The sequence below is a fragment of the Marmota marmota genome, unplaced genomic scaffold, assembly GCF_001458135.2.
Source record: "Marmota marmota marmota unplaced genomic scaffold, marMar, whole genome shotgun sequence".
In the NCBI taxonomy this organism is placed as follows: domain Eukaryota; kingdom Metazoa; phylum Chordata; class Mammalia; order Rodentia; family Sciuridae; genus Marmota; species Marmota marmota.
Window position 1 is genome coordinate 1,314,967 of NW_026000119.1, and position 12,556 is coordinate 1,327,522.

Here is a 12,556-nt window from a genome sequence, read left to right on the forward strand (position 1 = left end):
TTTTTTTTTTTGACATAGATACATAGACTCCTTTGGAAAGCTTGGGATCTCTTAGTAAAAAGATTTCTAAGTATTAGAGAATCATGAATCCCGTAAGTCCCATTCACAGTCTCTAGATAGGAACACTGACTATAGGCTGAGAATACAGCTGTGCATAATCTGAAATGTTAACTAATTTACAAAAATTTCATAGTCCACATCCAATTTTATTTTTGTTCTGAGAATTTTCAGAACTAGACGAGCACATGATAGATTGATAATTTTGTTAATGTTTGGAAGACTTAAATATTTTCCAAGAATGAATATGTTAGATAGCTTTGAATTGGACTGATTTCTATTATTTTGTAGTTAAATGTACTCAGCTCTTAGCCTGTGTGCCCAAGCACTGTGTCCTGCATCTGGGCACTTGAGAATATACTGAGTTCTCTTTGCGCAGTACTCATTCAATACAGACTAGTCAATGACAGAGCTCTAACCAGAGCATATCTTTCTGCTCCTCACCTATGATGATTTACATCCTGCTCTCCTTTTGCAAGGGAGCTAGAGTACAGAAGCATATTCCTATAACCAGATAGGGAGTTCACTAAAAATTCTCAAGTGCAAGTGTGTTTCATTGTTTATTCTTATCTTTTAAAAATCAATAAGGTGTTTATTAAATAAAACTGTATTCTGAAGTACTTTTTCATTTCTTAAGAAATGGCATCTCGTTTGTATAGTTATGCAGCAAAATTAAAAATTAATCTCAAGTTATGACTGCTTCTCTACAGATTATAAAAGCAAATTGCTTTTTATCCAAATTCTGCATATCCATAATGTTCTCCCAGTCTTCCTGGTTCCTTTTGTAATATATCCTGTTTTTGTGTCTGAAATTAGCTAATTGTTGGCACAGTTAGTAGTGGTTGAAAACGTCTAAGGATGCTTTCTAAAAGCTCAGTGTTATTGATTCTGTGTATTCTTTAACTCAGTGGTTAGTTTATTTTTTAAATCCAACTCTAGCAAAGGGTAGATTTTACATTATGATTCAATATACGCTCATTCACTCTTACCTGAAATATACTTCATGAAACCATAGTTATCCTTGCCATATGTGGTTCAATATCTTCTATGCTATTATTACTTTTAAAGAAAAAAAATATTCATCACTACTCACAAAAGGAATCAATATAACTTACTTAAGGGTTTTTTGTTTGTTTTGTTTTGAGAAAGTGTTCTTTATTTATGTGATAATTTTTACTGTTTCTTTATGGATTTATAAGATATATTGTGATATTCTGTCACTTAATTTGCACATTTTTAAACTGTAACAAACTGTTCATCAGGTACATGGAATTTACTTATCATCTAGAAAAAACTGTTATAACAATATAGAAGACTTTGGGAGTTTTGAGTTTGGGTATTCTTTGAGGTTAGGGAGAACTTTCTATTTGTTTCATTCTTTTTTACATATACTTAAAAATAAAGTAATATTAATAGCAGCATTTGTGATCACTTTGTTGAACTTGATATAATTAACTTTATTAGAAATATTTGTTATTTGTCTAGTTAATGTTTTATATTTTATATAAAATGCAGTAAAGCCAGAAGGAACTTTTAAGTTCCCATAATTCATAATTTGTCATCAGGGAGATTTATCAAAATTAACTTTGCTTATACTAGAGAGAATTTTCTATTTTTAGGACTTTTTATAGGCTCTTAAATGCATGCTCAACCTAGTCAAGGTGGTGACATTTTGACTGTTATGCATTGACATCTTTCTACAGAATTAGAAGTGTTTATCACCAACTAGCCAAGATGAACATGGTGAAGAGGATCATGGGAAGGCCGAGGCAGGAGGAGTGCAGCCCGCAGGACAATGCCTTGGGACTGATGCACCTCCGCCGTCTCTTCACTGAGCTGTGCCATCCTCCCCGGCACATGACTCAGAAGGAACAAGAAGAGAAATTATACATGATGCTGCCAGTGTTTAACAGGGTAAGACCAGGTTCCAAATGTAACTTGCAGGACCGGATGTCCTTACAGGAGCCTTAAGGTAAATGGTAAGTCATAGGTAGAAAAAAACTATAAAATGACCTAGTTTTAAAAATCTTGATATTTTCGTTCATTTAGAAATTTGCTGTAAATCAGTGTGACTTCATGTGAAACCTAGTCAGAATGAACTATACTTGGTGAAACCTAACAGATAAAAGGAAAGGTTTGAGGTTTGTGATATGTTCCTATAATGGTTGAGCTTTGGAAGAATGAGGATTGTAAATTAACATTTGTGTTATTTCTGTTATTTTGAAGATGGCGAGCTTGCACCAAATGGTACACTTGACCATGTTCTTTGTACAATTTTAAATATTATATGGTTTGCTTTTTTGGTTTCTCCTGTTTTCTATGAGATTCAACAAAGAAGTAGTTATAGGCTATAGACAAAATCTAAATAGAGTTACTGTCTTAACGTATTTTGGTGATTATATGTAACAGTCTTATTGGAGCTTTTTAAAAATCACTTTTTTATATTGATCAAAGATTTATAAGTACATAGTTTTGAAAAGTTCCACAGCTTTATAGTTTCCCTACTGCTTTCTATAGCTAATTGCTGCTACCACTAAAGCTTTTAAATAGCATGCTTTAACTGCTGTTTCTTGATTATTCAGTTTTAATTGACCCTCCTACTAAGGAATATGAGAATTTGCCTTTTTAACCTCTTGACTCACTAAGCCATAACATACATATTCACACTATCTAATGCATGCTATGCTCCTATCCTTTCCACATGATTGTGCCATTTGTATAAACAGTATTCAGTGTTTACTCTCCACTGACTGTGGTGTAAATATTGCTCAAAAATGAACTTGTGAGCTGGGAGTATGACTCAGTGGTAGAGCATGCCTAATATGTATCAGGCACTGGGTTTGACCCTTAGCACAACATAAAAAGTAAATAAGTAAAATAAAGTTTTTGTGTCCATCCACAACTAAAAATATGTTTTAAACAATGAACTTGTAATATGTCACCTTTTTATTTCCAGTATTATGGAACTCAATTTCCCCTAGACCTCTTTTACAGTTTCTATCTTTCTCCTCATGTATCTCTTTCTCTGTTTGTCCTTTCTTTCTCCTTTCTTTGTCTCTCTCACTCTTTTCTTTTTTCTATTTCTAGTTCTTGCCCTTGTCCTGCCCTTTTTCCTCCCCTATCTTTTCTTCTCTCCCTCCCATCCTATTTCTTCCTGTCTCTTCTCTTCCCCTCCCCTCCCCTCTTCTCTCTCCTCTCTCCTCTCTCTCTCTCTCTCTCTCTCTCCCTCTCTCCTTTCATCTCCCTCTGTCTTCCCTTTCTCTGTTATTCTTTCCCCCACCTGTACCCTTTCTTGTTATTTTTTTTTTTTTTTTTGCTTCTGTTTCTCCCTGGCTCTATTTCTTCCTTCTTCACTCTTGTCTCTTTATCTCTTTCCTGACTCTGTCTTGCCTACATCTCTGGCTCACTTGTCTTACTTGGTCTTTATATTGTTCATTCTGTTAGTCTGTCTTTGTTTCTGAAAATTTCTAGGCACTTTATTTCTCCTCAGTGTCTGTTATCGAAGAATGAAATATTGAAACATTGGAAATTATATGTGCAAAGGTGAACATTTTAAGTGGTAAGATGATCTGACTATGTTGTTTAGATACCCCTCACCCCCCACACATACTTTTTTTTTGGTACCAGGGATTGAACCCAGAGATACTTTAGCATAGAGCCACATCCCCAGCCCTTCTCATTTTAAATTTTGACACAGAGGGTCTCCACTGAGGCTGGCTTTGAACTTGTGATCCTCTTACCTCACCTCTCAAGTCACTGGGCTTACAGGTGTGCAGCACCACACCCAGTGTGACTCTTCATTCTTAATATTACCCATAAATCATTTATTTTGGGTATATTGATATCCCAGGAAGGGGATTTCTCCAATCTGCCTAGAGTGTATTAGCTTAACTGGTAGTGTTTTCGTATAGCCAAATTGAAGAACTAGGTTGGTACTCATGTTCAGAAAGTTGACATTCACTTAATCTTTAGTTTTCACTGATCAATGATCTTGTCTTCAATTTGCACGAATCCCTGTTCTTCCTCTCTAGGAATAGCACTGGGGATTAGCAATCACCTTAATTTTCCTGGCTGTAAAATAAGAATATCTACCTTATGAGGTTGTCATAAGGATTAAATAAGATAATATACTTAAGACAATTAATAAATATTTTTCCTTAGGAACTTGTATGTATTATTATTTTTGTTACTGAATTAAAAATAAAAACACTAGAAGACAAAGCAAAGATTATAAACTATTTATGCTAAAGTAATTGTTCATGTTATGTATTACACAGACCAATCTATCAGCTAATGTTGATAGCAGAAAGGGGGAGATTGACCTTGTGTATTCTGTTTGCTTGTTTTGTCCCTTCATTTATTCTGTTTTGTGTGTTTACAAAGTCATTCAGTGAACTTCTGTCAAATAAGTGTACATTATATTATACTGCACTATGCGTTGGCATTTCTAAGATGAAATGTAGTTTCTAATCTTGTAAGGCTGTAAGTATAATATTGAAGATAAACATGTAAATCTGCTATAAGCACATAAGAATATATAAGCACAAAAACAGATAAAACAATAAGAAAGAATGAGTATAACTATAAATGTAGGTACCGTAGTTACTGAAGAGTCTGTAGGGACCAGAGAAGGAAAGTCTTTCTTAAGAATGTGATGGATTAATGAGTTCTTAAAAGATAACCATTAGCCAGATTGGAGATAAACAAGGCTAAATTAACTAAGAAGGTAATAGAAGTTAAATGATTAACTAAGACAAAAGGCAAGAAGCATGTTTATATGTGCCAGCATCCATCAGCCATCTAAAAACCTGATTTTACATCAAGGAAGGCAAAACATAAGACTGTTGAGATAGATAGGAAGCAGATCACGATAGCTTTATAAGTAATGTTCACGAGTAGAAGGAGCCAAGGCAAGGTTGTCTTATACACTTACAGTTTGGGAAAGTTGGTGATTGTTTTCACCAGTTGCTGAGAAAGAAAGGTTTTAGAGGGCAGATAAGTGTGGGACACTGGGTCAAAATTATTTGTGAGCTTCCATGGTGGAGGTTTTTAACAATAGTTTGGAACCTCCTGTGAGGAGACTTGGCTCAATACATGCTTTGGGGACCCATTAACAAAATGTTGCAGTTGAAACTCTAGAAGGGCAAAAGAGATCACTCATGGCTCATATTGGCAAGTGAGAAGAACAGCAGGCTAAAGATGAACAATGGAGAAATAAATGTTGAAAGAAAGAAAGGGAATCCCTAAAGGATACTGAACAGGAGCTGGTTAATAACAAAACAGAACCAAGAGAGGTTAATGTTTAACAACTTGAGATAAAAATTTAATGAAGAGCAATCAACACTGTCACATATAATAGAACCAGTAAGATGAGGATTTGGTCATGGATTTGTCAGAATTGTAATTCATTAGAGTGGTTTAGCCAGAAAACATTGGAGGAGTTGAGTAGTGAATCTGAGTTGAGACCAGACAGTAAGTATATGCTAAACTTTGAGAAATTAGAAAGAAAGTAGAACATAAGAGATTGATAGAGGTTATCTTGGTCAGTTTGGTGTTGCTATAACCAAATACCTGAAATTGGGTACTTTATTTTTTTAAAAAAGGCTGGAAGGTCCGAACAGCATGGCACCGGCATGCTGGCAAGGGCCGCCTAGCTGTGTTACCACATGGTAGAAAAGCAGAATGGGAGCAAGCTGTATACAGAAGGGACCAAGCACATGAGGCAGCCTCACTTTATAAAAACCCATTTTCCTGAAAACTAATCTAGTTACATGAGACCTGATCCTCTCCTGTGATACAGCATTAATCCAGTTGTGAGGGTGGACCTTCCACTAGACCCCATCTCTTAGTGGTTCTTAACATCTTAGTTCCAGCACATGAACCTTTAAGGTACAAAGCATAGCCAAGCCACCGCAGTGGTGAAGTTGGCAATAAAGGGGGTTTTGTTTACATGTTTATAATGTTTTGAAAGATGGGAGAGACGCAGGCATACTCTCAAAGAAAAGAGAAGAAACAGCAGAGCAAGAAATTTGGAAAACTTCAGGAGAAAGTGAAAATAAATTGAGGAAAGGGGGAGCGTGAAGTCAAATTATAGGTGGATGAATGAGCCTTGAACAGGAGAAAGACAGTTTATCCTGTGAGAAAACAGATTTTGCTGGAAGTGAATATAAATTTATATGTTAGGTAGTAAATAAGATCTTGCATGATGACTTTTAAGATTCCTGTTGTCATCAGTAGAAGATGTGGCCTATTAATAGTCTGGAGTAAACAGATTGAGTAGGAGACTTATGGAAATTTGTGATGGTTTAGAATATCAATATAAGAGAATGCAAGAGACACCCAGAAATAAGAGATAGTTGAACAAGAGCAACAAAAGAATCCATTAGTTTTGAGGGTCTAGTGAACATTAAAGATAATAAATTTATGCTGGATCTTATCATACAAATCTCTTGTAGAACAAGAGAAGGGAAATGCCTGATTTATTGGGACTGAGATTTTGCTGGGCTGGTGAAGCAGATAGACAGAACTGGAAGGAAGGAACAAAGAGATTAGTTTACATATCATCAATGGGCATGTGTTTGATAAATGGAAAGAAGATGGAAACATTAATCCATTTAAAGAACATACATTTTCTAATTCATGAATTTAGAGTCCTAACTATCTGCTGAGAATGATGAAGGGAGGAGGTGGTAGAGAGGAACTTGAGGAGAGGTGTGGGAGGGTTAAAAATAGCTATTTTTAAAATGGGAGAGGAAACTAATTGTGGACAAGCCTTTATTTCAAGCTCTGTTCTAATAAATGTTTAATTTATATTGGAATCAGTTCTGAGACTTTAAAATTTTGTTTAATTTTTAATCTTTTTTTATTAATGTCATGATATGCTATTGGCTAATGTGCAGTTTAAAGTAGTTTTGTTTTTTCAGACTTATGAACATTTACAAGACAATGATATGTTTAGAGCAATTATAGGAATAATCGTTTGTAGCTTCTCCCCTTTATACTGGGGTCAGAACCCAGGGCCTTGCATGCTATGCAACTGCTCTCTGTCACTGAGCTATACCTATAGCCCTGTTCTCAGCTCTTAACATGAATTATTAAGTAATATCCCACATATATGTCTTCCATGTATTGCATCAGTTACGTTTTCACAATTAAAGTGAGTCTTGATTTGTGCTTAATGGTGAATAAGCCATAATATTGCTAGACCTGTGCATCTATAGGATAGTTTTTAAAGTATGATTAATTGTTATTTCAGTGTATGATGTTTGCTTTTTACATGAGTTAGGAAATGACATGTGTTGACTACTTTCTTTGGGTCAGGTTTCATGCTGGGTTCTTGAAATGCCTCCTGTGGTCTTCATCACAGCCCTACCAGGAGGCTGCTGCTGTCTTCCCTCCCACTGATTCTCTCAAACTGAAAGATTATGGTGGTATATGAGAATAAGCTGAATAATATTTATTCAGAATTCTAAAAAATAATAAGCTTTTTGTCCCAAGAACAAAAGCTTATACAGAAAATACTTGGTTTAAACTTATTCAAAATGAATAGCCTTTTAGCTGTCTAAAAATCCATTTACTACCAATGTTAATTACCTTAGTATTTGTTATCACACGTCATTATGTATTTTAGAAATAATCTAGATCTAGATCTTTAAGAGAATCTCCTTGTTTTTTAACTTATTTCTGATTTGTATGTGAGAAACATTTAAATTGAATACAGTGTTCTTTTTTAAATTCCTTAGAAATAATCTTTACTTTTTAAATTGTTAGATTTGGAGGGAAGATACTGAATTTTAGAATTAATCAATGGAGCTCCAAAATCAGAGGAACTATTCTGTTATAGCTTTATTACTTATTATATAAGATCAATACAGTTGATAAGTTGAGTATGGCTTCAGACTGTGCAACACGGCACTTGCTGGATTCACCCCTGAAATGCTCAAGGATTCTTCCTGACATGCTGGAAAAACTGGATGGAAAAGGCACCAGTGCAAATGAGAACGCATGTTCTATGGTGTGAGTTAGGCATTATTTTTTCTCCCTTCAGTTTGTGGTCCTCAGAAGTAAATAAAAAGGGAAAAAAATGTAAGATGAGAGAAAGTCTTAACCGATTTACAGTATGAAATAATGTAATTACATCTTAATTATTAATTTTTAGCATTATTATTCATAGCAAGGACTAATGATAATTTAAGGACTAATGATAATCAATACCCAATAACTGAATTTTGGAAACTATAAAAATTTAAGAAATAAACTTCTATTTTAGAAAAGTTTGTTAATATTCCAGCCTGTCTTTTAAATTTTTGTTGACTACCATCATTCAGTAACAAATATTTCTTGAACCTCTATTTGATGCACCATGAATTTGCTTTGAGAATGCCCAAAATAGTTGAAGAGTTGCCAGGAAATTTTCTGAAATTTATTAGGGGAGTTTTAAAAGTGACCCGTTTGTGGGAGCTGAGAAGGTAGCTCAGTGGTAGAACACTTGCCTAGCATCTGGAAGTCCCTGGGTTAATCCCTTTCCTTCCAGAAACAAAACCAAAACAAACCATATAAAACAAAACAAACCATGTTGTCTCTGAAGGGGAACAGTATGTTACAGTGATAGGATTCATACAAAGTTTAATTGAGAAAATAAAGTATTGACTGATTAATAGCCCAGCTTAGAATCAGACAGACCTAGTTTTAAATTCTGTCTCTGCCACCTCCTGGCTTAAGTTAGCTTCCCTAACCTTTAATTTCTTTACCTATAAAATGTGGATACTAATATCACCTATTGTATAGGATTTTATAAGATTTAAATGACATATCAAATGCTTGAATAGTACTATGCACATTGCAAGTGCTTATTATATGGTAATTATTTGCATTTTTATAGAATGTGCTAGAAGGTATTTTTGTTTCTTAGTACTGTGAGTTGTGAGTGTCACAAATCATATTACAGAATCATCCCTTTTCAGTTGAATGTGTTGGTTGACTCCTCTTGCCCAGCTTTCTCCCCTGACAGATGAAGAAACAACCAAAAGGGAAGTTATTCCTGAAAATGAGAAGTAGAATTCAGCTATGCTCCATCCCCTGTGACAGACACTTATGTACATGTTGGAGGCTTTTGTTTAGTTGGTGAAAACATACCTAGTATTTTAAAATTTAATCATTGAAATCAGTTGCAAAAAGTACACTCTTTTTTTTTTACTACATTATTATTACAGTCAGCATTATCAGATTTAGATTTTAGTTCCAGTATCTCTCCAGCCTTATTTTGTACCACTTCCCCTCTCATACAGAGTGTTCCAACCTGACCAGCCTCTTTTTAGTTCCCAACACTCCAGGCTCCTTCCCACATGGAGGTCTTACCCAGCTCTGGAAACCTCTTTCCTTGTCCCATCATCGTCTGGCATCACTGTCGTTCACCCAAAGACCTCTTTGCACAATCTTTTTCCCACTTCAAGCATTCTGTTTTTAGTTACCCTGTTTTACTTTGTTCATTACACAACACTGTCTTAACAAAGTTTTAATTTCAGTAATTTTTTTTGGTACCAGGGATCAAATCCAGGGCCTCACACATGCAAAACACATGCTCTATCACTGGATTTTACCCCCACCTAATTTTAATATCTAAACGAACTTGCTAAACATTTGTCTTCTGTACTAAAATGTAAACTCCATGAACAGTGGAATATTTGCTTTATTTACCTTTGTATTCACAACTCTTAGAATACTGTTTGGCACATAAATATTTGCAAATGCATAAGTGCATGAACCAGTGGTGTGTGTTTACTACACTAATACTGTTATGTCAGAGAACAGTGCTTGTTCATTTTTAGATTAGCAAATAGAATGTAGTTCTTATCTTTAAAAAAATTTTTTTACAGAAAATAAGAGTAAATATTAGAGTTTGTGAGAAAATTTAGTTGCAGTTTCAACAGTGTATTTGCCCAGCATAAAGACTGCTTGAATAACCAATATTCTTATAATGCACAAGAATTAATTATTTGTTTTATAAAGTGGTCTTAATTCTTACAAATAAAATACTTCTTAATTCTTGTTTTTAAATTTTTTTTTAGATTTTGATGGACTTTAATTTATTCATTTTTTAAAAATTAATATGCGATGCTCAGAATTGAACCCAGTTCCTCACACATGGTAGGCAAGTGTTCTACCACTGAGCCCCAGCCCCAGCCCACTTCTTACTTCTTAAGAGCAAAATATGATACACATCAATAGACTATGAATAATAGGAATATTTATAAACAACTCCATTAAAAAGATACATATTCATTTTTGCATAGAGTAGAACTCAAGCATGTGTCATCTTTAGGCTTTTCAGTTTTACCTACAGTTTGTTAAAGAATATGAGTCTTATTTAGTGGATGATAGGTTAACTCAACCACACGGCACATATCAAAATAGAAAAAAAAATTACTAAGCAATTCTTCTTCTTCTCCTTCTTCTCCTTCTTCTCCTTCTTCTCCTCCTCCTCCTCCTCCTCCTCCTCCTCCTCCTCCTCCTCCTCCTCCTCCTCCTTCTTCTTCTTCTCCTTCTTCTTCCTTCTTCTTCTTCTTCTTCCTTCTTCCTCCTTCCTCCTTCCTCCTTCTTTCTTCTTTCTTCTTCTTCTTGTTTTTTTTTTTTTTAAACATTCCTGGGATTGAACCTAGGAGCATTCAATCAGTGAGCCACATCCCCAGCCATTTTTATTTTGTATTTTGAGACAGGGTCTCACTAACTTGCTTAGGTCCTCTCTAAGTTGCTGAGGCTGGCTTTGAATTTGCAATCCTTTTTGCCTTAGCCTTCCAAGCAGCTGGGATTACAGGTGTGCACCACCATGCCCTGCTCATTGAGTAGTTCTTGAAAAACACATTTATTTGTTTTTTGAGATTAGTGAAAACTGCTCCTTTCTTAACTTAATTGAACAGACTGGATTCCTGGACAAAGGGAATTGTTTTAGTGTTTTCAACTTAATTTGAAGGAGTTTCTAGGAACCATAGTAGTACCTGCTATAAAGACATAGGAAACGGTCTCTATTAAAGGATATTATGCTATTTTCATATCTTTTTATTAAGATCTTTGGGAGAATTTTTTTATATTATGATATGACAAATATAAATACTTTCTTAAATACATTTTTTTCTTATCTTTGTGAACAGTGCAATTAAATTTTTTCTCTTTTTGTTTATTGGAGCCAAAACTCATGACCAAAGCATGAAAAACATAGAGGTCTTTTTGGTCTTTTATTTTATTTTTTTAATATTTATTTTTTAGTTATAGGTGGACACAATATCTTTATTTTATTTTATGTGGTGCTGAGGATAGAACCCAGTGCATCATGCATGCTAGGTGAGTGCTCTACCTCTGAGCCCCAGCCCCAGCCCTGGTCTTTTATTTTTATGTAGTCTTTTTTTCCCAGTCCATGTCTCTAGCCTCAGGGTTGGTTTTTTGTTTGTTTGTTTGTTTGCATATTAGTTTTATTTTCTTTCTTCCTTTCTTCATATGTTCCCATGTTATCCTCCAGTGCTACCTGAATATTGTCTGTAACTAGGTTGTGGGGGCAGCCAAAGTAGAAACACATAATATCTAGGGAACATTCCTACAAAAGAAAAGGAGGTAGTTTGGGAAGGAATATGAACATGAATAAATTGGGTTTCTTGGCTTTAGGGACATTTGGACGGTAATAAGAATACAAAAAGAGCATTGTAGTGGAGAGGTGTTTAATGGCTCTAGAAAGAAATTCCTTTCAGTTGTGAAAAACACTTTAAAAATAATATTTTATGGTACTTCTTGATATATAGCCATTAAAATACCGTTTCCTTTCCTATGATGGCCCATCCAGGTTTCATTTTCTTATTCTCTTTGCTGAACCAATTCCCACTTTATCTTTAAGAATTGTTTATTCTAAAGGTCATTTGTCTTAAGTTTTTGTGAAAACAATTTTAAGAGTCTTCTATTTATTTCCTTTATTCCTCTCTTTTTCACAATAGTCTTATCTTAGAAATTATTGTATTTAGAATTTATCAATTCTGAGATACACAGTGAAGTTAGTGAATTCTCTCTTCAGCCCAAGACTTAGCAGTAGATCATTCTACACTTTTTCCTTCACACTGTGTCCGATTACCATTGACGAACCTTGAACCTTATCCCTTTCTGTAAGTTCTCATTTTAGGTTTCCTCAGACAAGGGTTGTATTTTCTAAAGTTTGTCATTGAGATTGATTCAGATTTTGTAGAAAATGTCTTTTTTTCCTCATTAGTGTTTCAAATAGTTCATAAAATACAGAGTCTGTATACACAAAAAGCAAACAAAGTATAAGAATTACATTATGATGACCTTTAAAATATGCGATGGATAGCAGAAAAATTCACTTTAAAAAATTTCTAACTTTTGCTACAGTAGAGAGGTAGTCAGTAATTATTTCTGTATGATTTCAAGGGCAATGTTTTCATTTGTCTCTGTAGCAAGAAAAATATATTTTTACAGTTTTTAGGGTAATATCAGTAGGCAA

The 12,556-nt window shown here is 34.5% G+C and overlaps 1 protein-coding gene across 8 annotated transcripts in view; it reads left to right on the plus strand.

Annotated features, from left to right (window-relative positions):
- The window catches only part of Wdfy3 (WD repeat and FYVE domain containing 3), a 221,872-nt gene that overhangs the window by 56,915 nt on the left and 152,401 nt on the right, over positions 1-12,556 (plus strand). For all 8 annotated transcript variants that reach the window (XM_048784724.1, XM_048784720.1, XM_048784721.1 and 5 more), the window contains one exon: positions 1,761-1,971. In XM_048784724.1, coding sequence (XP_048640681.1) covers positions 1,761-1,971 — 211 coding nt within the window. The remainder of the gene's footprint in view (positions 1-1,760; positions 1,972-12,556) is intronic.